The sequence below is a fragment of the Salvelinus alpinus genome, chromosome 15 (genome assembly GCF_045679555.1).
Source record: "Salvelinus alpinus chromosome 15, SLU_Salpinus.1, whole genome shotgun sequence".
NCBI classification, from domain to species: Eukaryota; Metazoa; Chordata; class Actinopteri; order Salmoniformes; family Salmonidae; genus Salvelinus; species Salvelinus alpinus.
Window position 1 is genome coordinate 36,649,058 of NC_092100.1, and position 26,803 is coordinate 36,675,860.

General features: G+C 43.6%; 2 protein-coding genes across 4 annotated transcripts; both read right to left on the minus strand.

Moving 5' to 3' along the window:
* Positions 1–56: 56 nt before the first annotated feature.
* LOC139539990 (carnitine O-palmitoyltransferase 1, liver isoform-like) lies at positions 57–22,097 on the minus strand. 3 transcript variants are annotated; one of them, XM_071343457.1, is made up of 20 exons: positions 22,083–22,097; positions 21,920–21,989; positions 7,247–7,406; positions 6,859–6,998; positions 6,375–6,546; positions 6,122–6,223; positions 5,829–5,966; positions 5,574–5,651; positions 5,354–5,461; positions 4,972–5,056; positions 4,565–4,760; positions 4,259–4,444; positions 3,972–4,077; positions 2,950–3,066; positions 2,589–2,753; positions 2,238–2,372; positions 1,526–1,678; positions 1,298–1,411; positions 994–1,086; positions 57–869 (listed from the first exon to the last, which is right to left on the minus strand). In XM_071343457.1, exons 3-20 carry the CDS (start codon positions 7,385–7,387, stop codon positions 777–779), a joined length of 2,322 nt encoding a protein of 773 aa, XP_071199558.1. In that variant the 5' UTR covers positions 7,388–7,406; positions 21,920–21,989; positions 22,083–22,097; the 3' UTR covers positions 57–776. The 3 variants fall into 3 exon arrangements, with proteins under 3 accessions (XP_071199558.1, XP_071199557.1, XP_071199556.1); XM_071343456.1 differs by lacking the exons at positions 21,920–21,989; positions 22,083–22,097 and adding an exon at positions 19,855–20,122 and having other exon boundaries at positions 2,715–2,753; XM_071343455.1 differs by lacking the exons at positions 21,920–21,989; positions 22,083–22,097 and adding an exon at positions 19,855–20,118.
* LOC139539321 (kelch repeat and BTB domain-containing protein 11-like) lies at positions 21,807–24,341 on the minus strand. The gene is made up of 8 exons (XM_071342147.1): positions 24,306–24,341; positions 23,933–24,121; positions 23,594–23,778; positions 23,087–23,438; positions 22,844–22,989; positions 22,402–22,556; positions 22,083–22,240; positions 21,807–21,989 (listed from the first exon to the last, which is right to left on the minus strand). The coding sequence occupies exons 1-8, from the start codon at positions 24,339–24,341 to the stop codon at positions 21,807–21,809; spliced, it is 1,404 nt and encodes a 467-aa protein (XP_071198248.1).
* Positions 24,342–26,803: the final 2,462 nt, after the last annotated feature.

Here is a 26,803-nt window from a genome sequence, read left to right on the forward strand (position 1 = left end):
TGAGGTATGAGAGTATTAATTTCTAACTGTCCTGGAGTTCAAAGAAGAAGTCAAACAATCAACATATCCTTTATTATAATATACTAATAAACACATTAATGCATAAGCATAACAGATATATATATATATATATAGTACAACACTTAAAATACTCAAAACAGTGGTATTTACAAGTGTACACATTACAATCAGAAGCAAATACTATGACCTCTGTCTAAACAGATGAGTGGCCTATCCTTACAAGGCTACATTCATATATCATTCTACTACAATCAAAATCAGATTAATAATTGGTCTATATGGCCACCAAGGCATTATGTGCTCCATTGCTCTTGCCAGAATCGGTTCAAAATTCACTGCCCTTTTATAGAAAGGATAGTGTCTAATATAAATGTGGTCCCGTGTGGCTCAGTTGGTAGAGCATGGCGCTTGCAACGCCAGGGTTGTGGGTTCATTCCCCACGGGGGGACCAGGATGAATATGTATGAACTTTCCAATTTGTAAGTCGCTCTGGATAAGAGTGTCTGCTAAATGACTTAAATGTAAATGTAAATGTATAAATAGTAAAAATGCTTTATTAAATATACATTTTTTCTGCAAAGCAATTCCTCCTGCTATCTGAGTAGATATCCAGAAGTTTTATAACTTGACCCAGTCTAAAGTCGTTACCCAGAAGAGACTAGTCGTGACCAGCCGTTTGGGAAACAATGTTGTAAAGTCACAGAACACAAAAATGTGGTATGAAGGCTATAAAGAACTTCCAGTCTGTCTACTCATCACATCTCTTTCTCCTTCTTGTCTTTTTGGTCGAATAGCGCACGAATGTCCAGCATGGCCTGTCGAATGTTCTGTCCAAAGCGGTACGAGTCCTACAGAGAACAAGACAGTTGTTTAACCTGATAAATATTCACCTAGATTGCCATTAAGGTAATATGTGAGGGCTATATACTGTATGGTTCAGTAGGTTTGTGTAGTGTTAGACAGTGGTCTCACCGTCTCAGGGCTGGAAAACTTGCTGGAGATGTGGAATGTGATGAGGTTCTCTCCTATAATGATGTAAGAGACGCCATAGCCGTCATCAGCCACCTGGGGGCACAGGAGAGACACATCAGTACTACTCACCCCTAACTTTGACCACTTCATAGAAGTAAAAGCAGACATAGAAGAAGTAACAGAGAAGGACACAATGGCAGTAGGACTTAGGATAGGTAGGATTCTGGTACCAGCTAATTTATTACCGTATGTCTGTCTGTGTGCGTGTGTGTGTGTAGCGTGTGCGTGTGGGCGGTTGACTCACAGGGCCGAACCCCCCTCCTGCGCCCACGTATCTGGGGAACTTCTTTATGTCAACCATGTTGAGCTGCTGTTGAGGAGTCTGACTAGTGGACAACCTCCAGGGTTCTGACAACACCTAAATGGAGAGGGAGAAGGGTGAGGGGGTAAGCGTAAATCTCTGATATCATTTCACTTGGTCACCAAAGTATCATTTAACATGTATAATGGTGTTAACATCACACCCACACACCTGTTTGAGGAATGGTGAGTTGATGCTGAGGTACTTAGACATGATGTAGAGACAGAAGAGGTGTCTGTCGATGCCAGAGCCTGTCATGGCCAGACGGTACATGTTCTGGTGTTTGTCTGCGGCCTTCCGGAAGAGGTCCAACCTTTGGGCACTCTTTCCACAGAGAAAACAAAGGATATTCAATCAAAACCTAGATCCAGCTCAAAAACATAACAGATAGAGCAGTGGTGGCCAACCCTCCACCTGGAAAGCTACTGAGTGTGCAGGTATTCGGTGCAGCCCTACTCAGACACACCTGATTCTACCTATCAGCTGTTTATCAGCACTTTGATTAGCTAAATCAGGTATGTTAGCGCAGGGCTGGAGCAAAAGTAAAAAGTACATAGCCAGTAGCTGGCCAAGTTCAGAGATCAGAGTCCAGAAACAGACATTTGGGTCCTGGTCACCTAGTTTTCAGTCAGAGTGACCTGAGCCTTACTGGAAGTTACATCATGTCACTCTCTATCAGTAACTCCCACAGACAAGGCTATTGACTGTGGAACTACTGACCTGCAGTGCTGAACCCACACTGTGTTTAACATCAGATACTGTCAACCATCTGATGGTCTAGCAGGTTCTAGCATGGAAGTGGAAGGTGACTGTTACTGCTCTTGCGTTGTCATTAGTTCATTCTATATTTTCTCTGACATGATTAACTGAGGTGTGTCCTCACCATAGTGTTCTTGTCCTCCATGGCTCTGACAAAGGCTGTGGACTCTGAGGTGCAGGAGCGAACCGTCTCTGTCCTACCCTCACGGAACATCCGGGTCATCGAGGCCTCATACGTCAGACAGAACTCCCCCTTATCCTACAACACATAGACAACAAATACATTCAGATGCATTGCTATGGACTTGATAGTGTCTTGTGTTAATGTTAACCTAATCATTGTGTTGTATTGTTTGTCTGGTATCATCCGTTGACATCAGGCCAGGTGTCATATGACTATTCATGACGAAAGCATACACACATGCACGCACACACACACGCACATACACACACGCACGCACACACGCAGTCATACCCTGAATTGGGCCAGCTGCAGTGCTAGCTGTATAAAGGCATCAGGACTGGTCCTACTCTTCTTGATCAGGCCTTTCCCAAACTCATCAAACAGACAGCCATGAAAGTCCACGTCATCAGCGATCACCTTGGCAACCATGTAGGACTCCTCAATGACCTCCTGGCACTGAGGGACGAGGAGAGACCAGAGGACAGACAGGGTCAGACAAGACACAGGGCAGCCTGTAGAAACTACTGAATGGTCTACTGAACACAACACAGTCTAAACTAGCGTTACTGACTCTACAGAGAGAATTTGCATTCATCCCCTTTCCTCTTTACTAAAGCTACAACTTTTATCCCTAACACACTAGAAGCCATACCTCCAGTGGAATGTCCCATTGTAGTTTGGCAGGGGGTGGCAGGCCCTTGTTGATGTCTCCTTTGCAGTGCCCCTCCTCTGTGTAGCCCAGATGGAAGCAGTCCGTTGCTAGGACATACTACACAGAGACAGCACAACAATCATTAGACTCACACAACACACATCCCAATTAATCACAATGTCATACACTGAGTGTGCAAAATATTAAGGACACCTGCCTAATATTGAGTTGCACCCCCCCCCCCCTTTGCCCTCAGAACAGCCTTAATTCGTCAGGGCATGGACTCTACAAATGTGTCGAAAGCATTCCACTGGCCCATGTTGACTCCAATGCTTCCCATAGTTGTGTCAAGTTGGCTGGATGTCCTTTGGATGGTGGACCATTCTTGATACACACGGGAAACTGTTGCGCATGAAAAACCCAGCAGTGTTGTAGTTCTTGACACAAACTGGTGCGCCTGGCACCTAATACCATACCCTGTTCAAAGGCATGCCCATTTACACTCTGAATGGTAGACATACACAATCCATGTCTCGATTGTCTCAAGGCTTAAAAATCATTCTTTAACCTGTCTCCTCCCCTTCATCTACACTGATTGAAGTGGATTTAACAAGTGTCATCAATAAGGGATCATAACTTTCACATTGACTCACCTGGTCAGTCTATGTCATGGAAAGAGCAGGTGTCCTTAATGTTTTGTACACTTAGTCTATATTTAGGCAATAAGGCACGGGGGTGTGGTATATGACCAATTTACAACGACTAAGGGCTGTTCTTAGCACGATGCAACGTGGAGTGCCTGGATACAGCCCTAAGCAGTGGTATATTGGCCATATACCACAAACCCCCAAGGTGCATTATTGCTATTATAAACTGGTTACCAACATCATACACGTGGTATATGGTTTGATATACCACGGCTTTCAACCAATCAGCATTCAGGGCTCGAACCACCCACTTTACAATGTGTTTTAGAAAAACTTGTTTGTTCATTAATGCACCATCAATAATATGGTTATTACCTCCCACATGTGTCCTATAATGGGAGCGTCTGCCCATGAGTGTTCTGCATTAACCCCCAGTTTACCGTTCTTATAAGCGATCAGAGTGAAAGATTTGTCAAACCACCTGAGAGAAAGAATGCATATCGGGTTAAACACTGTAACACACTCATCACAAGGCAGTGCACAGAACAGCAATTTACCACTAAACTACAGTTTAGTGAAAAATAGGCCTACTTTACAATAGATGTTTTCTTCCTCATTTCCTGTCCTGTCCTACCTGTCATAGCAATTCCTGTTTGTCTCACCTGTCATAGCACTTCCCGTGCAGCAGGGACTTGGCATACAGGTCCAATGACCTCAGCTTGTCAGGGTCATAACCATGCACCTCGTCATCAAGGCTGAGGAAGAAAGCTGACGTCTCGATGGCCTCCAGAGAGGCTTTGTTAACACCCTGGCTGAAGTACTTCAGACGAGCCCGCGCCCACGGAACTCTGGAGAAGAGGTGGCTGTTTTATTTCTGATGTGTGTGTAAGGAAGGGGAGTGTATATGTACCCCTCTGTGTGTGTGTGTGCAGGTGTGTCTGTGTTTTCATGCCTATATGTGTGTATACCTGTTGCCGGCTGTGAGGGCAGCCAGCTTGAGTTCCCCAGGCTGTGGCTCCGTGGTGTCGTCGAGGATCCTCTGGAACTGAGTCTCCAGCTCAGAGGGCCAGAGGTGACGTCCCCCGTAGTACAGCCACACCTTAAAGAAGCGGCCCTTATGGTACACCACCAGGTGCTTCCGGTCACTCAGGTGCTGAACAAAGTCTGGACCACGGAGAAGGAGAGGGGGAGAGGAGAGAACATAGAACATTATTTGGGGGTGGGGGGATCCACATAACGCTTCTCTTGAATTATAGCGTTTGTCTATGATTGTCGGAATATGTGTCTTACACAAATGCATGTTCATATTTAGTCATGCAACTACCCAGCAATAGTCTGATAGTGTTATGCCCCCAGCAGGCATCAGTGTGCTCACCTGTCTCTATACCAGGGATACGTGTGGTGTTGAACATCCTCTCCATCTGAGAAGAACACATGGGCACCACCCCCAGAGCCCTCAACTAGTGAGAGAAAGACAGAGGGAGAGGGAGAGAGATATAGAGAAAAGAGAGAGAGAAGAGAGAGAGAGAGTGGGGTTAAGAGAGTGGGGTTACTTTAGTAGAGCAGAAATAAGTCAAAGGCAGTGGGAGGATGATTTAGGTTAACAGAGAAGGAGGAGGGAGATGACCTGGGTTATTTAAGGGGTAGAGAGAAGGCCAATGGTCCAAGGGAAATGGGGGAGGGACCCAAATACTCTCAGGGGAAGGGAGAGAGGGAGAGAAGAGCGGTGAGAGAGAAGAGAGAGGGGTTTTCGTTACCGGTGCATGTTCTCCTCTCTCTAGTTTGCGGCGGTACTGCAGCATAGCGTGAACAACATTCCCTGCCCGAGCTGCCTGTCTGTGTGTGGGAGTCACGTACAGCAGATCCTAAATCAGATCATCATTACAGCATTAGGGAAGGGTTACTGGATGCATCTTAGTTAATGCCATGTTCCCTGTATAATGTCTACAGTACATGTACAGTACAGACATGTCTTACCATGGCGTAGAAGTTACTGTTGACCATGATGGGACTCCTGCCTCTAAGGTAGATGTACTCCTCCCACCAATCACTCACCTGCAACAGGTAAAACAATCTATTACAATCATTTGTTTAACTACTATTTTGTTTTTAACAGCAATTTTAACACTCCCCAAAACAGTAATACAGTCATTTTTCTTTTTTAAATAAAGCTACCAACATTATTGTTTAATGTATCCTAACATGGCACTTTGAAACAATCGGAATACGTACATAGTTAGTAGCCCACCAGGATTTGAGGATGAGGTATTTCTGGAGTTTGGGTGCCTGGTCCTTCTTGAAGTCATTGGCCACCACCTCCATCTGGTTGTACTGCTCATCATCCAGCAGGGGGCGAACTGACTCCAGGTACTGCAAGGTCATAGAGAGATTATATGATATAATACCGATATGTAGTGTACATATATGGTTATATACTGGTCCTCGTCTCTCCTGAACAAATTATCAGTTTGATATTGTATTTCAACCAAGCATATGAGACACATAAACATCTATCTTTCTCTCACCCTGGTTATGGTGTCATCCACGCTAGGCACAGGTAGTCTGGGTAGGGAGGTCTGGAAGCTATAGAGGAGAGGTCTGCGCCCAGATAACATCTTCACCAGACTCTGAGGAGAAACAACACAACACAATGACTGGGTTAATTGCCAGAATAATCAAATACTGAGCTCAGACAATATATTGTCTTGATTCTGAGCTATGAGTGAGCTGCTCTTTTGGTCATGTTGATTTTGAAATAGAGACATTTAACAGACATACCAGCCAGAGTTTGGTGCAGAAGCTAATTTTGCCGTGGGACTCAAAGATCCAGGCGTGGTAGGAGAGAAGGGCCTTGAGAGTGTACCTCAGCATGAGGATGAGAGAGAGCCACAGCCCTGTGGAAAACAGGATGGCACTCAGCACTGTCTGGGTCTGCACTGTCATGTAGCCACTGGAGTGAGGGGAGACGAGAGAGTGGAAATGAGAAGTCAGGTACTGCAGCAAGCAAACTATTTAAAATTGTTTTTCAAACGGAATGGCACTCATCACTGTCATGTAGCCACTGGACACAGGAGAGAACACAACTTTACCTCATTTTATCACAACAAAATAGCAAAGGCAAAAAAATCGAACCATCAAACAATCAAAATTATGTTTATTTTCCTTCACGAGGAAATTATTTTGACAGATAACCACAGGCCGAAAAGAAGATGTATCACTGTTCCACAGTGCCTGTTCATCATTGTGTTATTTGCTCACTGACCTGACAGACATGGTCCTCTTGATGGTGTCTATCATTCCCAGTGATGGGTCTATCCTAGCATATATGGTGCTCATGATGGCTATCACCACGATCAGCAAACTGGATGGGCTGGCAGGGTAGACCCCTGTCAATATCCCATTCTGAAATAAAATAATATAATTCAATGTTCATTTAGGTAGTTAGCCTACAAACAGACCAACTAGGCTATTCCTAGATGTGCAAGCATCTGTCCGACCTCAGCGGTAGGCTACACACACCTAAATCAATCAAGACAATAATAATAACTTGAATAATTTGTTTTATTGCTGGACTGCAACAAACACCAAGCTAGCTATCAGGTCCAGGATTGGTAATAACTGTAGGGCTACTTAATAATTGGAAAACAAACCTTAAATCTTATGGCGCGCTTTCTCCATGACGTCACTCCCGACAGGTAGATGTGTCTGAGTACCTCGCGGCTCAGGTGGAGGTCGATGCCGTCTGGGGTGACGGTGAACTGGAAGCCAACTGCCTGATGTGCCTCTGCCATCCCGGTGACGTCGAAGACCCTGTTAAAAAAAGAGAGATATAGACAGAGAGGCGTTCAACTTTTTTAACCCAAAATGAGCCAGCACATTTTTATCTTAAAAGCGCAAACAGGGGTAAATTTTTACCCCAAATTGGTAATGATTGTGAAGAGATACTGTCTGTGAAGTAGTAACACTTTCTTTCATTAACTTTTTGTAACACATTATTGGTTTTAATACCCAAAAATAATAATATATTTGATGTTTAAAAATAGACCCTTTTTTGTATGTTTTTCATTTGATCAAATTCCTCCATAGCAACTTGTCCTGAAAATGTTTAGGTTATTAATTCAAAGTGTTTCTGTGATACTAAGAGGTTGCGAAATTGGCGATTGAGTTAGTCTGACGTACCGGTATGACCTAAGATAGCCACCAATATGGGTGTTATAGGCGGTATTGGTGCCAGTGCCATTAGACTTTTAGTTCTAACTTTGGAAAGCTATTGACTATCAACTCATCTCCAATTGCATCTGAACATGGTAGAGACATTGACCAAAACCAAATGTGTTTACATTATGGAGTTATTTAGGAGTTGTAGTGGCTGCCAAGCCCCCACTATGGGGTGGCTCCATATCTATATATTTAATTTTAATCTACATATGTGTCAAATTTGATGCTTTTATCATAAAGTGCACTATTGAGTCAACATTTTCAGCTTAGCCTTGCACCACTAGTATGCAAAAGATAGATTATTTTTCATTCCTCCATATTAAAAGGTCCAATGCAGCCATTTTTTTCCCTCAATTTCAACAATTAACCTTTCTGGGAAGGGGGTTCCGCTAGCGGAACACCTGGCCTACAGCCAGTGAAATTGCAGGGCGCCAAATTCAAAACAACAGAAATCTCATAATTAAAATTCCTCAAACATACAAGTAATATACCCCATTTTAAAGATAAACTTCTTGTTAATCCAACCACAGTGTCCGATTTCAAAAAGGCTTAACGGCGAAAGCACACCATGCGATTATGTTAGGACAGCGCCTAGCCACAAAAACCATACAGACATTTTCCAGCCAAAGAGAGGTGTCACAAAGTCAGAAATAGCGTTAAAATTAATCACTAACCTTTGATGATCTTCATCTGGTGGCACTCCCAGGACTCCATGTTACACAATAAATATTTGTTTTGTTCAATAAAGTTAATCTTTATGTCCAAAAACATCATTTTTGTTCACGCGTTTAGTTCAGTAATCCATATTCACAAAGCATATGCACAACATCCAGACGAAAAGTCAAAAAAGTTCCATTAAAGTTCGTAGAAACATGTCAAACGATGTTTCTAATCAAACCTTAGGGTGTTTTTATCATAAATATTCAATAATGTTTCAACCGGACAATACTGCGATAAACAACTCATGGCTTTCAGCTGAGCCGCTTACTCTGAGTGTTCTTATTCTCTCCCCTTTCACAATAGAAGCCTGAAACAACTTCTAAAGACTGTTGACATCTACTGGAAGCCTTAGGAAGTGCAATCTGACCCCACAGACACTGGATATTCAATAGGCATTCACTTGAAAACTACAAACCTCAGAATTCCCACTTCCTGGTTGGATTTTTCTCAGGTTTTCGCCTGCCATATGAGTTCTGTTATACTCACAGACATTATGTTTTCTATCAAAATCTACTAATTATATGCATATTCTAGCTTCTGGGCCTGAGTAACAGGCAGTTTACTCTAGGCACGCTTTTCATCCAAACTTCCCAATGCTGACCCCTATCCCAAAGAGGTTTTAAGTACCTTAGTTCGATTAAAATGTTCAACAATAAATAAAAATAGGTTCTTAGCAATAAGTTATTTCTCAGGCAAGACTGTCTAGGACTGTCTAGAAGTGGTCTGAGTGAGGGGCCTAATTAGAGGAGCTGAAATCTAGCAGAGATTCGGGCAAACTGTCTTTGTTATTTGTCTATCAACTTATACTGCTTCAAATAAAATAAAATACAAGTTTATTTTCTCTCTTTATGTAGTGTTGTCTCTTTTGTCGTGATGTGTGTTTTGTCCTATGTTATTTTTTATTTTATTTTAAATCCCAGCCCCCGTCCCTGCAGGAGGTCTTTTGCCTTTTGGTAGGCCGTCATTGTAAATAAGAATTTGTTCTCAACTGACTTGCCTAGTTATATAAAGTTTAAATAAAATAAAAATAAAACAGGTGTAGACCTTACCGTGAAAGGCTTACTTACAAGCCCTTAACCAACAATGCAGTTCAAGAACTAAAGTTAAAAAAATAGCAAAATGTACATAACAATAACGAGGTTATATACAGGGGGTACCGGTAGCAGAGAGAACAGTCTATGACTTGGGTGACTGGAGTCCTCAACTGGCAGCTTCATTAAATAGTACCCGCAAAACAACAGTCTCAACGTCACCAGTGAAGAGGCGACTCCGGGATGCTGGCCTTCAAGGCAGAGTTCCTCTGTCCAGTGTCTGTGTTCTTTTTCCCATCGTAATCTTTTCTTTTTATTGGCCAGTCTGAGATATGGCTTTTTCTTTGCAACTCTGCCTAGAAGGCCAGCATCTTGGAGTCTCCTCTTCACTGTTGACATTGAGACTGGTGTTTTGTGGGTACTATTTAATGAAGCTGCCAATTGAGGACTTGTGAGGCGTCTGTTTCTCAAACTAGACACTAATGTACTTGTACTCTTGCTCAGTTGTGCACCGGGGCCTCCCACTCCTTCTTCTATTCTGGTTAGAGAAAGTTTGCTCTGTTCTGTAGACTTGTTGACATGCTGCTGTGCGTTTTGTTGCTAACCTTACATTTCTACCTGCCAACTTTAAGTTTTTTACTTTTTAATTACCGTTTATATTTTTAGTTTTTCCCTCGCTCTACTTTTTTTCATTCAACTTTTTCACTCCGGACGCTTTATCTGGACGTGGTTCGTCAGAACCTCCACCAGCCGAAGCTAAGTAGTAACATTAACATGATGCCTTCTAATTGCAGTCGCTGTACTCATAATATACAGGAGAACGATTGTCTTACGGAGAGGATAGATGTGCTGCAAGCCCAGCTTCAGACGCAATCGTTAGGCAAGGGCAATTTAAGTGTAGGAAAGGATGAAACAGCGTCTGTACACAAGTTAGTACAGATAGTAGTATAAATCCCCTCGCACAGTCCCCGCAGCCGGACAACTTTCTCATGGCTTCTGGAAGGAAATGCTGTAGGAATGCTCAACCGGTGTTGCTCATTCAGCCGACAGAAACTTTCAACCGTTTCTCCCCAGTAAGCAGCGACTCAGAGTCAGAGGCCGAACCTTCTCTGGTCTCTACTCCTCCCGTTACGGGGTCTGAGCCACCGAAGCCTCCCACCATTAGCTCTGACAAATTGAAAACCCTAGTCATTGGCAACTCCATTACCCGCGCAAATTATGGTGGAAAATAAGTATTTGGTCATCTACAAACAAGCAAGATTTCTGGCTCTCACAGACCTGTAACGTCTTCTTTAAGAGGCTCCTCTGTCCTCCACTCGTTACCTGTATTAATGGCACATGTTTGAACTTGTTATCAGTATAAAAGACACCTGTCCACAACCTCAAACAGTCACACTCCAAACTCCACTATGGCCAAGACCAAAGAGCTGTCAAAGGACACCAGAAACAAAATTGTAGACCTGCACCAGGCTGGGAAGACTGAATCTGCAATAGGTAAGCAGCTTGGTTTGAAGAAATCAACTGTGGGAGCAATTATTAGGAAATGGAAGACATACAAGACCACTGATAATCTACCTTGATCTGGGGCTCCACGCAAGATCTCACCCCGTGGGGTCAAAATGATCACAAGAACGGTGAGCAAAAATCCCAGAACCACACGGGTGACCTAGTGAATGACCTGCAGAGAGCTGGGACCAAAGTAACAAAGCCTACCATCAGCAAGGGCATTGAAGATGAAACGTGGCTGGGTCTTTCAGCATGACAATGATCCCAAACACACCGCCCGGGCAACGAAGGAGTGGCTTCGTAAGAAGCATTTCAAGGTCCTGGAGTGGCCTAGCCAGTCTTCAGATCTCAACCCCATAGAAAATCTTTGGAGGGAGTTGAAAGTCCGTGTTGCCCAGCAACAGCCCCAAAACATCACTGCTCTAGAGGAGATCTGCATGGAGGAATGGGCCAAAATACCAGCAACAGTGTGTGAAAACCTTGTGAAGACTTACAGAAAACGTTTGACCTCTGTCATTGCCAACAAAGGGTATATAACAAAGTATTGAGATAAACTTTTGTTATTGACCAAATACTTATTTTCCACCATAATTTGAAAATAAATTCATTAAAAATCCTACAATGTGATTTTCTGGATTTTTTTTCTCATTTTGTCTCATAGTTGAAGTGTACCTATGATGAAAATTACAGGCCTCTCATCTTTTTAAGTGGGAGAACTTGCACAATTGGTGGCTGACTAAAACCTTTTTTGCCCCACTGTATAAATATGCACATTATCGAACAAAACACACAATACATGTATAACATGATGTCCTATGAGTGTCATCTGATGAAGATAATCAAAGGTTAGTGATTAATTTTATCTATATTTCTGCATTTTGTAACTCCTATCGTTGGCTGAAAAAATGGCTGTGTGTGTTTGTGACTTAGCTCTGACCTAACATAATCATATGTTGTGTTTTCGCTGTAAATCATTTTTGAAATCGGACACCATGGGTAGATTAACAATATGTTTATCTTTCATTTGCTGTATTGGACTTGTTAATGTGTGAAAGTTACATATTTCCCAAAAATGTTTTTGAATTTCGCGCGCTGCCTTTTCAGCGGAATGTTGTGGGTGTTCCGCTAGCGGAACCCCTGGGCTAGAAAGGTTAACAACAAGCTAAGCTGTGTTTTGGTATATTTCACTTGTGATTGCATGATTATAAATATTTTTTGTAATATTTTGCGCCCTGCAATTCAGCGGTTGTTTAGGAAAATGATCCCGTAAAAGGGATCCGTAGCGCAGAGAAGTTAATCAGCACAACAGTTTTCAGCTGTGCAAACATAATTACAAAAGGGTTTTCTAATGATCAATTAGCCTTTTAAAAGGATAAACTTGGATTAGCTAACACAACGTGCCATTGGAACACAGGAGCGATGGTTGCTGATAATGGCCTCTGTAGATATTCCATAAAAAATCTAGTCATTTACAACATTAACAATGTCTACACTGTATTTCTGATCAATTTGATGTTATTTTAATGGACAAAAACTGTGCGTTTCTTTCAAAAACAAGGACATTTCTATGTGACCCAAAACTTTTTAACGGTAGTGTAGGTCCGGGATGTCAGGAAGCTTGGCCCCAGTGATGTACTGGGCCGTACACACTACCCACTGTAGCGCCTCACGGTCAGATGCCGAGCAGTTGCCATACCAGGCGGTGATGCAACCGGTCAGGATGCTCTCGATGGTGCAGCTGTAGAAGTTTTTGAGGATCTGAGGACCCATGCCAAATCTTTTAAGTCTCCTGTGGAGGAAAATGTTTTTTCGCGCCCTCTTCACAATTGTCTTGGTGTGTTTGGACCATGTTAGTTTGTTGGTGATGTGGACACCAAAGAGCTTGAAACTCTTGACCTGCTCCACTTCAGTCCCGGGGGCCTAATAAGGGCCTGTTCGGCCCTCCTTTTCCAATAGTCCACGATCAGCTCCTTTGTCTTGCTCACATTGAGAGAGAGTTTGTTGTCCTGGCACCACACTGCCAGGTCTCTGACCTTCTCCCTATAGGCTGTCTCATCATTGTCAGTGATCAGGCCTACCACTGTTGTGTCGTCAGCAAACTTAATGATGGAGTTGGAGTCGTGCTTGGCCACGAGTGAACAGGGAGTACAGGAGGGGACTAAGCACGCACCCCTGAGGGGCCCCAGTGTTGAGGATCAGCATGGCAGATGTGTTGTTGCCTACCCTTACCACCTGGGGGTGACCCATCAGGAAGTCCAGGATCCAGTTGCAGAGGGAGGTGTTTAGTCCCAGGGTCCTTTGCTTAGTGAAGAGCTTCATGGGCACTATGGTGTTGAACACTGAGCTGTCGTCAATGAACAGCATTCTCACATTGGTGTTGCTTTGTCGAGGTGGGAAAAGGCAGTGTGGAGTGCGATTGAGATTGCGTGATCTGTGGATCTGTTGGGGCGGTATGTGAATTGGAGTGGGTCTAGGGTTTCTGTTATGATTGTGTTGACGTGTGCCATTAACCTGCCTAAATGATTACCGCCCCATAGCACTCACGTCGGTAGCCATAATGTGTTACAGATTTCTTGATTTTTCTTTGATTCATTCTGACTATTTTGAGGTGCATGGAAATGTTGTTGTCATGGTGGCTCTAGGGACAAACAGTAATATTGCCGCTTTCTTTTAGTTTTTCTAACAAAGGTCTTTAAGGAGTATGTGAGCACAGACGTTCACTTCTCTTAGCCGAGTTCTGATAGGACCAAACGGAACCTATGTATGCGCCTTTAGGAGATCTTATACTTTTTAAAATGAGATAATATCAGTCAGTTAACATGATCTTTATGAATATGAAGCCTTTATGTGCTTGTTTTGATTACATATATGCTTCGAAATTCACAAAAAGTTACATTAGCCGATGAAGATCATAGAAAAAACCGTATAAGATCTCCTAAGCCTGTGTTTACCACAAAACTTATTTTTGGAGTTTATCCAAAAACACACAAAAAAAACATTTAACTTCTTGTCAATACGGGGGCACTGTTTTCACTTTGGAAAAAATTGTGCCCAAATGAAACGGCCTCGTGCTCTGTTCTAGATCATACAATATGCATATTATTATTACTATTGGATAGAAAACACTCTCAAGTTTCTAAAACTGTTTGAATTATATCTGTGAGTTAAACAGAACTAATTTGGCAGCAAACTTCCATACAGGAAGTGAAAAATCTGAAAACAAGGCTCTTATTCAGGGCCTGCCTATTCAACTGGCTTTTATTTATCGATATGCATGCACTTCATACGCCTTCCACTAGATGTCAACAGGCAGTGGAAGGTGGAATGGGGTGTCTAGCTTGATCTGAGGCAGAACAAGAGCTTTTGGAGTGACAGGTCCGGAATTTTCTTTGTCTTCGAAGACGCGCCGGGGAGCTCGACATTGTCTTCTGAAAAGCGTTCGGTATACACGGCGAATATCTCCGGCTCTGATTTTATTTGATACATATGATAATAACATCATAAAGTAGTTTTTTTCAACCGAGTTTTATCAGTTTATTCAACGTTTATTGGGACTTTTGGAGTTTTCCGTTCTTTGCGTCAAGAGAGGATGGGAATGTTAGCAACCTTGGCTAGCATTGTGGCGCGAATTCGACAGAAGAAATGGACATTCTAAAACCTAACAACGATTTATTCTGGACCAAGGACTCCTTGTACAACATTCTGATGGAAGCTCAGCAAAAGTAAGAAAACATTTATGTTATTTCGTATTTCTGTGTAAAATGTTGACTCCTATTCTCCGCCGTTTTGGTGAGCGCTGTCTCACAATAACGCAAGCTGTATGTTATGGTAAAGTTATTTAAAAAAATCTAACACAGCGGTTGCATTAAGAACCAGTGTATCTTTCATTTGCCATACAACAAGTATTTTTATGTAAAGTTTATGATGAGTTCTTTGGTCAGATTAGGTGAGTGTCCAAAATATCTCCGGAGATTCTGGTGAATCGATGCTACGTATTCACAATGTATAACCAGGATTTGTAGCTATAAATATGCACATTTTCGAACAAAACATAATTCTATTGTATAACATGATGTTATAAGACTGTCATCTGATGAATTTGTTCAAGGTTAGTGATCAATTTTATATCTTTTGCTGGTTTTTGCAAAAGCTACCTTTGCGGTGAATAAATGCGTTTGTGTGTTTGGCTATTGTGGTAAGCTAATATAATTCTATATTGTGTTTTCGCTGTAAAACACTTTAAAAAAATCGGAAATATTGGCTGTATTCACAAGATGTTTATCTTTCATTTGCTGTACACCATGTATTTTTCATAAATGTTTTATGATGAGTATTTATGTATTTCACGTTGCTCTCTGTAATTATTCTGGCTGCTTTGGTGCTATTTTGATGGTGGCTGCAATGTAAAACTGTCACGCTCGTCGTTAGGTGAAAGAGAGGACCAAGGCGCAGCTTGATATAAATACATCTTCTTTTTAATAGAAGAAGAAGCGAACACGAACACTAATACAAACTAAACAAAACAACAACCGACCGTGAAGCTATCAAACGAAAGTGCAGACACAAGCAACTAACGTCAAAACATAGACAATTACCCACAACCTACCTAATGCCTATGGCTGCCTAAATATGGCTCCCAATCAGAGACAACGATAGACAGCTGTCTCTAATTGAGAACCAATCCAGGCAACCATAGACTTACATAAACACCTACACTGAACACAACCCCATGAACTCTACAAAACCCCCTAGACAATACAAACACCCTAGACTAGACAAAAACACATAAACATCCCCCATGTCACACCCTGACCTAACTAAAAATAATAAAGAAAACAAAGATAACTAAGGCCAGGGCGTGACAGTACCCCCCCCCCCCAAGGGTGCGGACTCCGGCCGCAAAACCTGACACAGAAGGGGAGGGTCCGGGTGGGCCTTCTTACGGCGGCGGCTCGGGTGCGGGACGTGGACCCCACTCCACTATAGTCAATACCCGCTTTGGTGGCGCCTCTGGAACGGCGACCCTTGCAGCGAGTCCCGGACTGAAGACCATCCTAGAGGGCGCCACTGGACGGAGGGGCAGCTCCGGACTGAGGGGCAGCTCCGGACTGAGGGGCAGCTCCGGACTGAGGGGCAGCTCCGGACTGACGGGCAGCTCATGACTGGAGGGCAGCTCATGACTGGAGGGCAGCTCATGACTGGAGGGCAGCTCATGACTGGAGGGCAGCTCATGACTGGAGGGCAGCTCATGACTGGAGGGCAGCTCATGACTGGAGGGCAGCTCATGACTGGCGGGCAGCTCATGACTGGCGGGCGGCTCAGGCAGCTCCTGACTGGTGGGTGGCTCTAGCGGCTCCTGACTGGCGGGCGGCTCTGGCGGCTCCTGACTGGCGGGCGGCTCTGGCGGCTCCTGACTGGCGGGCGGCTCTGGCGGCTCCTGACTGGCGGGCGGCTCTGGCGGCTCCTGACTGGCGGGCGGCTCTGGCGGCTCCTGACTGGCGGACGGCTCTAGCGGCTCCTGACTGGCGGACGGCTCTAGCGGCTCGGGACAGACGGGCGGCTCTGACGGCTCGGGACAGACGGGCGGCTCTGACGGCTCGGGACAGACGGGCGGCTCTGACGGCTCGGGACAGACGGGCGTCTCTGACGGCTCGGGACAGACGGGCGGCTCTGACGGCTCGGGACAGACGGGCGGCTCAGATGGCGCTGGGTAGGCAGGCAGCTCAGATGGCTCTGGGCAGGCAGGCAGCTGGCTACCGACGTGAGTGCTATGGGGCGGTAATCATTTAGGCAGGTTAATGGCACACGTCAACACAATCATAACAGAAACCCTAGACCCACTCCAATTCACATACCGCCCCAACAGATCCACAGATCACGCAATCTCAATCACACTCCACACTGCCTTTTCCCACCTCGCAGCTCAGATAGCGCTGGGCAGACGGCAGACTCTGGCCGGCTGAGGCGCACAGTAGGCCTGGTGCGTGGTGCCGGAACTGGAGGTACCGGGCTAAGGACACGCACCTCAAGGCTAGTGCGGGAAGCAGCAACAGGGCGCACAGGGCTCTGGAGACGCACATGAGGCTTGGTGCGTGGTGCCGGAACTGGTGGTACTGGGCTGGAGACACGCACCACAGGGCGAGTGCGTGGAAAAGGAACAGGGCTCTGGAGACACACTGGAAGCCTGGTGCGTGGTGTTGGCACTGGTGGTACTGGGCTGGGGCGGGGAGGTGGCGCCGGATATACCGGACCGTGCAGGCGTACTGGCTCCCTTGAGCACCGAGCCTGCCCAACCATACCTGGTTGAATGCTCCCCGTAACCCGACCAGTGCTGTGTTGGCGAACCGGGGACACCATGCGTAAGGCTGGTGCCATGTATGCCGGCCCGAGGAGATGCACTGGAGACCAGACGCGTTGAGCTGGCTTCATGGCACCTGGCTCAATGCTCAATCTAGCCCGGCCGATACGAGGAGCTGGAATGTACCGCACCGGGCTAAGCACACGTACAGGAGACACCGTGCGCTTTACCGCATAACACAGTGTCTGCCCGTACTTTCGCTCTCCACGGTAAGCTCGGGGAGTTGGCGCAGGTCTCCTACCTGACTTCGCCACACTCCCTTGTAGCCCCCCCCAAGAAATTTTTGGGGCTGACTCTCAGGCTTCCAGCCTCGCTTCCGTGCTGCCTCCTCATACCGCCACCTCTCGGCTTTAGCTGCCTCCAGCTCTTCACGAGAGCGGCGATATTCTCCCGGTTGTGCCCAGGGTCCTCCGCTGTCCAGAATTTCCTCCCAATTCCTCTAGTCCTGCGTTCGCTGCTGCTGCCTTGTATCACGCTGCTTGGTCCTGGTAAGGTGGGTAATTCTGTCATGCTAGGTGAAAGAGAGGACCAAGGCGCAGCGTGATATAAATACATCTTATTTTTAATAGAAGAAGAAGCGAACACAAACACTAATACAAACTAACAAAACAACAAACGACCGTGAAGCTATCAAACGAAAGTGCAGACACAAGCAACTAACGTCAAAACATAGACAATTACCCACAACCTACCTAATGCCTATGGCTGCCTAAATATGGCTCCCAATCAGAGACAACGATAGATAGCTGTCTCTAATTGAGAACCAATCCAGGCAACCATAGACTTACATAAACACCTACACTGAACACAACCCCATGAACTCTACAAAACCCCCTAGTCAATACAAACACCCTAGACTAGACAAAAACACACAAACATCCCCCATGTCACACCCTGACCTAACTAAAAATAATAAAGAAAACAAAGATAACTAAGGCCAGGGCGTGACAAAAACTATGATTTATACCTCAAATATGCACATTTTCGAACAAAACATAAATGTATTGTATAACATGTTATAAGACTGTCATCTGATGAAGTTGTTTCTTGGTTAGTGACTAATTATATCTCTATTTTGTCGATTTTGTGAAAGCTACCTATGCGGTGGAAACATGGTGAAAATATGCGGTTGTGTGTTTGGCTATTGTGGTTAGCTAATATAAATAAATATTGTGTTTTCGCTGTAAAACATTTTAAAAATCGGAAATTATGGCTGGATTCACAAGATGTTTATCTTTCATTTGCTGTATTGGACTTGTGATTTCATGAAAATGATATTATATGATATCCCTGTCCCGTTAGGCTAGGCTATGCTAGTCAGCTTTTTTGATGAGGAGGATCCCGGATCCGGGAGGGTGATGAAGTAGAGGTTAATTTTCCCATAGGCATTGGCCAACGAGCCATGGCGTAGTTAGTGCCTACTAAAAGACGCCATTACTATTGCTCTAGCCTAATGGTTAAAACCAAACCAACTTTAGGCTAATGTGTGGGAATGGATGCATGCAGGAATGAAGTCGAACGTTCATCAATTTCAGGTGAGAGAAACGTTAATTTTCATAGACTCATGGAAACAATGACTAAGAAATAGCCCTAGGCAACCCTTTTGTAATTTCAAGTATTAGTTAAATATTTTCTAACTATATGTGGAGGTCATAAGTCTGTTTATGTTGTGGCCCGGTTGACTGACAAGTTGGGCTTGAATTCCTTTTTCCATGTCATATGCCGGGCCGGCAGCCAAGTAGGGCAAAGTTGAAATGGCAGATATAGAGGCCGGTGTAGCCTGGGTTACTGGCATGCGCTCAGAAGTAGGACCGGTTTATAAATATAAACACTGCAGACTAGGAAGAGCAGTCTACTACACCACTGACCACATAACAAAACATTTTGCATGGTCTATTCATAAAAACTATTCTAATAATTAGGTTTGATCATCAGGGCCATAATACAGTGCCAAATACATAATACAGTTCCATCAGTGCCAAATGGATATTTCTCCAGTATAGCTTTATAATATGTGTCCGGTCAGCTAAAAGTTTAGATTTTAACAATATCAACTGAAGAATGAGACAATTAATTTCCTTCAGTTAACATTTACTTTTTCAAATCAATTGTGAGGATGCAGACTTCCTATGAATTAACTTTCCGTTAGCCCATTACACACACTTATTGTGTGGCACAAGGGGGATAGAGAATAACTAACTTTTGGCTTGCTTTTGTTTGTCAAACATCTGAAATGTTTCCTATAGCTATCAGGTGCATAGACGGTGACACCCAACCCAGCACCAGCAACAAATCCATATGGTAACTAACTACACTAGTACAGTATTACATACTTAAGTGTTTCTCAGAGACATAGACAGCTACAGTAGCCAAAGAATTGATACATAATAGCAATCCAAAAACCAAATATTCAGTAGTTCAATACCTTGAAAATCGATTAAATTCAAGCTTGCTGAAGTGAAACAGAAGAAGACAGTGAATTTGGTTTCTCACAGTGGAATTCCTCTGGACCAGGGCTGAGCTCTCTCTGTGTGTGTGCTGCCTCTGTGCTCTGTGTGTGACTCCTATGCCCTTGAAGCGGCTTTCCTCAGGTACTGGGAGCAAAATGCTACCCCCTTTTCTTTCTGTAACTGGACACCATCTAGAGCTAGACTGTATCCTCATGTGCCTGCTGACCACATAGCATTCAAACCCCTACAGAGTACTACTAGAAATACCTGATGTATATTCATCAATCTATTCACGTATATATTACGTTTTGGCCGTGGTATCCAGTGACAAATGGTTAATAATTCATAGTTATGAGGCAACTTTTGAGGCGAGTTTCATCTCTCTGTGAACAGTGTGTCTATCGTGGCTGTGTTACGTAATAACCCACCGTGTTCCATTTTTCTATCACTACATCTGTGGACACTGTTTTTTTAATGGTTTGACAGGCTTTAAGCTTTAGGCAGTCAACCAAGCAGTTAATTCTCCTTTATTAACCTCTATATTACAAATACATTTGTCACAAAGTGCTTATAAATAAGTAAACCTCCCAAAAGAGTAAACAAAGGTAATAGTAGCTATATTTCAATCCAATTGGCAACTGATTTTCACACACGAATACTCAAAATTCTGCATAAAGAAAATGTGTGCATTTTCCCACCAGTGGTGTTTCCACCAAACTGACATGTTTCTGTTAAAAATCAGTATGTGATGATGTAGTGCACACTAATGATGTAATGCACACAACCTTTCATGTACCGAATAAATATCTAGAGTTCATTGTGTTTCTATGCCTATCAAACTCTACCGATAAATTTGTCATAAAAACTGTTGCATTAAATAGCAAATGTGCCTACTCTGTACATAGCATGTGCGCTTCTAGGCAAGAGCTGGCAGATACTGTACAGTGCGGGTAGGCTGTGCACAATGTACGGGTAGGCTAGTGAGTCTACATGATGAGATTATTATGGATAAGAGACAGAATATTTTTATTTGTCAAATGGCAGTCAAGCATCAATCATCATGTCACACTCAACATTTATTGGAAAGGAGCATCAAACTCATCACGGCACACTTATGTGAAATTCATCATCACTTATTTCATCTGTATCCTAATAAACTGCATGATTTCCCGAGTCTTAGTAGTAGGACCACACACCATATCATCACACGTGACTCCAAGTTACCTTCGATATTGTTATAATATATCAATACTTGCACATTAAGTTGTTTCCACTGCACCGCCATCTCTCGCATAATGAATTTTACCAACACAAAAAGATCCCACCATGTCGAACGCACAAATTATCTGTCGGCATTTATACAATTGTACCAAAACCTCCTGTTTCCACCACAGCTCTCGTGATTTTTTTTATATGGTATAACTTCACTCGCATAAAAACTGGAAGGAAACGTGGTTACTGGGAAAAACTCCATAGGAAACCTTTAAAAGGAACCTGACTAAGAAGAAAACGAGATTGGGAGCCCATCCTCCTCAGGTAAAGATTTAAGAGACGACCAGACCGGTAGGATTGTCTAGCATCTGCTGGCGAGAGTACTTAGCACCTCTGAACAGAGTCTTGGCTGTAATTTGCAAACTGAACACAAACCGGAGGACACCGTGCAAGCACCCTACTGTACAGACCGACAATCGGTCCGGTGAGTTATCTCCTTTAGATTAGGCCTACTTAAGTTAAAAAGTTGTCATATAATGCAGAGTGAAAGCAGGACAAGGCATATTGTTGCTGACACAGAATGGTGAAGTACACATGTATCAAAGACCCCCTTGATGATGAGTCTGTGTTTGTCCAGAAGCACTAAACAAAAACCCTGACGTGAACCCCAGAAACAGCAAGACAAGTCAAATCAGACAAATTGATGAAAGTTATTTTAGAAGGAAAGGTGAAGGAGGGCTTCATAGCGAATGCAGATGGGTAGAGGAGGTAGGACAGTGAGAGATAGGGAGTGGAGATCCAGCCTTACAGCAGCGTTGTGTTCTATACCTGGCATGTACACCTGGTCACCCAGCACTGTCCCCTGTCCAGCTAACGCTACCTTCTCAGCCCCTTTCACCTAGGACCAGAAACAGGAGGATTAGATAGATAGGCCTATGGCATTTAAAGCAACTTAATCTCATTCAAGATAACGGTTAGGTGGTGGTCTCACCTGCCCCCACTTCCCAGACTCCACACAGAATGATGTCACCACATTCTCTGAGTTGTTTCCTCCAATCACAAACAGCCGGTCTGTGGCACCCAGGAAGTAGAGGCTGGGGAGGTCAGCATTGGCTTTGGTTAGGGTAGGGAGCAGCTCAGACCATAAGTCTGGGAAAGACAGAGAAAACAGGAGTGTGCATGTCTGTCTGTGTGTGTTTGTATGTGTGTGTTAGGGGCTCAAAGGCTGTTATTGATTAGACTACAGCCTGCAATTGACCAACATGTAAGGTTGCAAGGAACAACTCCACTCAAGATTGATACTGCTTTACCTTGCCTGGTGTCATACTGTAGAAGCAGCTTTTCCCCAGTCCTCTGGATGTTCCCCAGGACATAAAGACGGGAGCCCAGGCTGGTGGCCAGAGGGAGGTCATGGGACAGGGACATGGTGAACTGTAAGTCAGTCAGAGGCAGAGAGGAGACAAACCTGCAGCAGAGAACACACACAAACCTATAGGTTAGACTAAGAGGTACAGTAGCAGCTAGGGCTGTCAGAGTTAATCAATCAACTCGAGTTGCTTTGGACAAAATCAAGACATCGATATTCTTGTAATGCTTTTAGTATATAAAAAAAATGATCTTCCAATTCTGAATTTGTGATTAATCGCGAGTAATAACAGCAAATACTGTGATTAAGTCGATTAAATGTTTTTATCGTTTGACAGCCATAGTAGCAACATAATAATACACATCCAGGTAGGAGCCGTAACCTACGTCCATGTGTTGTCCCAGGGGTGGTATCGCTCCACAGCAGTGTAGAGGGCTGTGCTGGAGTCAGGGGTCACCAGAGAGTCCAAGTACCAGCCTCCCACAGCATAGATAGAGCCATCACATGACACTGCACTGAAATGCCTCCTGTGCTGTCAGGAAGACAACAGATACAGACACTTAATATACATTTTATATAACAATGATTAACAATGATTGATTTTCATGAGGTGGATGTCTTTCCTGTACCTTGATGAGAGGTGCAGTGGAGACCCAGGTGTTGGTGAAGGGGTTGTACCTAAAGGAGGCCATTTTGAACTCCCAGCCCCTCTTGGCCCGCTGCCTGTAGCCACCGATGAGGTAGAGGTAGTTGAGTAGAACCACCGTGGTGAAGCACCACTTATCAGCCATGAAGGGGAGCTCTGTTATTGGACGCCAGTCACCAGCGACCTCTGATCCATCTAGGGTGAAGAGGTGGCGGGCGGCTTCTGTTTCTAGGTCATTCCAGGAGGTCAGGTTCTCCTTCCTCACGCAGCAGAGCCGGAGATCACCCTGCCACCTCAGACGGGCCAGTTCAGCCCTGTCTTCAGCCGGCAAACACCTGGCCATGCATTCACAATATGAAGAATAATCCATTTTCAGTTGAAAGGAGAGTTCACTCCTTGCAGCTGAAGATTATTTGCTTGGTGTGGAAATTGAAACCCATGAAGTAGGCCGATTAAATGAGGTCAGGTATTGGGGAATGTCATGCTGTACCTGGTGAGGTGAGGCAGCTCCAGCAAGTGTCTGCTGAGGTAGCAGAACACAGTTGTCTCCAGCTCAGTACAGCAGATATCCCGGGCCAGAGCCAGGTAGGACAGGCAGGTGTCTGAGGTTAGAACACCAGACAGGGCCAACAGGCACTGCGACACAAAGGCCTCAGCCAGCAGGTAGCTGCCCACCTCCAGAGTCAGACAGAGAAATTGAGTTATCATACATACAACGTTTCAAACAATAAATTGCTGGTGCTCTGTGTGATGTGCCAGCCTGGGACAGATTCATTTCCATATGAGTGGAAAATAAGTATGATATATGGGGAATAAGACATCCACCCACTTGGATGTGTTCTCCCAACTCCTCCTGGGGAACGCAGAAGTCATTCCGGAAGCAGAATTCTAGGAGGGAATGGAAGACTGAGGAGGGAATGTGGTCCAGGACAATCAGGCTCTCTGTGGTCTCTCTCATACTGGACTGGGATAGGGCTCTGAAGTACTCACTACAGTCAGTCAGTCGACCAAGGTTCACCTTATACACCCAGATGAAAGAACAAAAAAACATAGATGGAAGGTTAGCTTTGTCATTATGTCAAGTTATGAAAGAATTCTGCAGTATGTCTGATGAAACAATCTCCATAATGGAGATGTGAGGTGTACCATTTCTAAAGGCAGTTCAGGGATTATGTGATGACATACAGGAGCTGTTAACTTACGTGGAAGGCATGTGTGCTGGTCTGGACTGTAACCATTGTTCCACTTTCATCTCCATGGTGATAGGTACGATACATCTCATTGGTTAGCCACTCCTTTGACACCCTGTCATACAGTCCTTCACCTGAGTTGCCTGGTGATGTCACCCAGGTGTGTGGCACTGAGAACGGTATTCTCCACACCCTCTCTAAAGCATACTTCAACCACCCACTGATCCACAGCACCACAACTTTCACATACGGTCTGAGAAGACTTCTCATACTGAGGAGAAAAGATGATTTACTAATATTAAAGGGAGTTACCTCATCTATCTCACAAATTGATCTTATTGTCTGTCTCTCAAAACTGTGTTGGTTCTAGCCAAAATATATCTGTGTCATTTTCTAAAGATCCATGTAATACATTTGACCAATTATGCTATTATTGTATAACTACAGTATTTGTCATAGGAAGAAAAACAGGCCTATGTTAGGCACTAACTGTGAGAAACCCGGATTTAAACTTAGATCCTAGAAACATTGAACAACTTCCTGCTATAGAGAACTCAATGAGAAGGGCTTGCATTACACAAAAACAATACAGAGCATGAAGGAAACACACTGAACACTGAACAGACACTCGAGGGTCCTAACACACATGTATCTCCCTGATCCATCGCAGCTCAGAGTCACATGTCTGATAAGATAACAGTCCAGCAGCAGCAGCAGCTATAATACTAGCTGAATGCCACACACCAGTGGCCACACAAAATAAGAAAGAAATGCAATAGGCCCACAGCAACTATGTTGCTTGGACCCCTAACAATGACATCCCAAACGTGCATAAATCCAAAATCCAGCTTTGATCCCCGTGTGAGAGTAGACAAGGTCAGTTATAAAGCCTCTCCTCAATAGACAGTCCAAGCAGGGCTTACATGGAACTGGGTGCAGAAAAACAGCTCTACAGGACTGATCTATTTTAGGCATCATGGGGGACTTGTGCAATATTCCAAATCAACCCCTAGCCCCTACCCCTAGGTACACCCCATTCCCCTTCCTTCTATGCACTGAAAGGAAGGAATATAGATGTTAGTGATATAGTGAAACTCCCACCTAGTTAAGAGGTGCAGCTATTTCCATATTGAATATCTACCCAATCCTTACAGATTAGCATTAAGTATGCTAGTGTGAAATATGACCCCTAAATCTGCTAAGAATTGTACCATTAGGGGGAGCTCTGGTTCCTGAACATGTATTGTTTTTCTACAGTACACGTACAAGGTGAAAAGAACTGTTGCCATATCAATAAATTAATATCCATAATCAATCAGGTATCAAGCATGTTTATTAGCTGTTAAATTATCATATTTACACCGCAGTTGCAGTGCAAGGAGGATTTTGGACAGGATTGAGATGTAATGAAAAACAAATACTCAAAAATGTAGCTAGATGATGACGCAGTAGGCAGTTTAATATTCTCTCAAATCTAACATTGGCCTACATCCACAGCATACATTCTAATTCTGATATTATAGGGTCAATTCATAGGGAAACCTTTATTATAACCGACCTACCAAAACTGAGGGTACTGCACTTAGCAAACAAATATACTAAATCATTTACAACATTAGGAATTATACTGAACAACATTTTGACGTGTTCAAATGATTGCCATTCCAATGAAAAAAATTACTTTTCTTTCAACCTGATCCCATTTTCATAATCTTTAAAAAAAATTAAAAAATCGTACAGATGATATTACACTTGGTTTAAATAATATTTTAGGCATACACAAACAGTAGCCAAATGCACATTTAAATCAGAAACAAAATCTGTTGTTCAAAGTCATGGACAGTTTTGTTTAGCTATTGTGGTTCTTGGTCTGAAATGGAAAAGGACAAACATCTAAACCTTGGGCATAGTCAATTCGTGACAGACAGTTCTATACCAATTTACTAGTAATGGAACAGCTTTAGAATTCGAGGTTAATCTAGTCAGATTGCAATGACTTCATAAAAGCCAGACGGCTTTCAGCAACAACAAAAAAGGATGACGATATTTAGCACATTCTGATACTGAAAGCTGTACAGTATATAACAGAGATTATTATTTTCAAAAGCTGCTCTCTGAGATATGTTGTGCAATTAGCTTTCATTGTCTATAACCAAAAACATGTTACCTTTGTCGTGGTCATTTCCTGTATTACTAAATGAGAAGAGTTTACAAACCACACACAAGTCAGAATTATATTTAAACTTCATCTTTAATCAAATGAGCTTCACCATAGCCCTTTGACTCTCAGATCAATTCAGTGTCTATAAATGAATTCTGAGACTGCTTACAAAATAATTCTAGTATCTTTTATAGCCAAGATACACCCCTCTCAACTCACATGACGAACCACAGATCTCAGGAACTTCACAAAGGGCCTTTTACTTGAGAGAGGAGTATCCCATAGCCAGATAGCATTAGCTATAAATTATCGTTCAGTTTGGTCTCTAAGACGAGGTTCTAATCTCGTT

What these genes read in the sequence shown, in the direction of transcription:
- LOC139539990 (XM_071343455.1), bottom strand. Translation starts at nt 20,093, where the DNA reads ATGAGGATACAGTCTAGCTCTAGATGGTGTCCAGTTACAGAAAGAAAA. An exon ending in AGCGCGCCATAAGATTTAAG is followed by an intron (nt 6,999 to 7,246) that starts GTTTGTTTTCCA and finishes ATTTTATTTCAG; the next exon opens with AATGGGATATTGACAGGGGT. An exon ending in TCTGCACCAAACTCTGGCTG is followed by an intron (nt 6,224 to 6,374) that starts GTATGTCTGTTA and finishes GTTTCTCCTCAG; the next exon opens with AGTCTGGTGAAGATGTTATC.
- LOC139539321 (XM_071342147.1), bottom strand. Translation starts at nt 24,341, where the DNA reads ATGGTTACAGTCCAGACCAGCACACATGCCTTCCAC. An exon ending in GAGCTGCCTCACCTCACCAG is followed by an intron (nt 23,439 to 23,593) that starts GTACAGCATGAC and finishes ATGCATGGCCAG; the next exon opens with GTGTTTGCCGGCTGAAGACA. An exon ending in ACAGTATGACACCAGGCAAG is followed by an intron (nt 22,241 to 22,401) that starts GTAAAGCAGTAT and finishes TGTCTTTCCCAG; the next exon opens with ACTTATGGTCTGAGCTGCTC.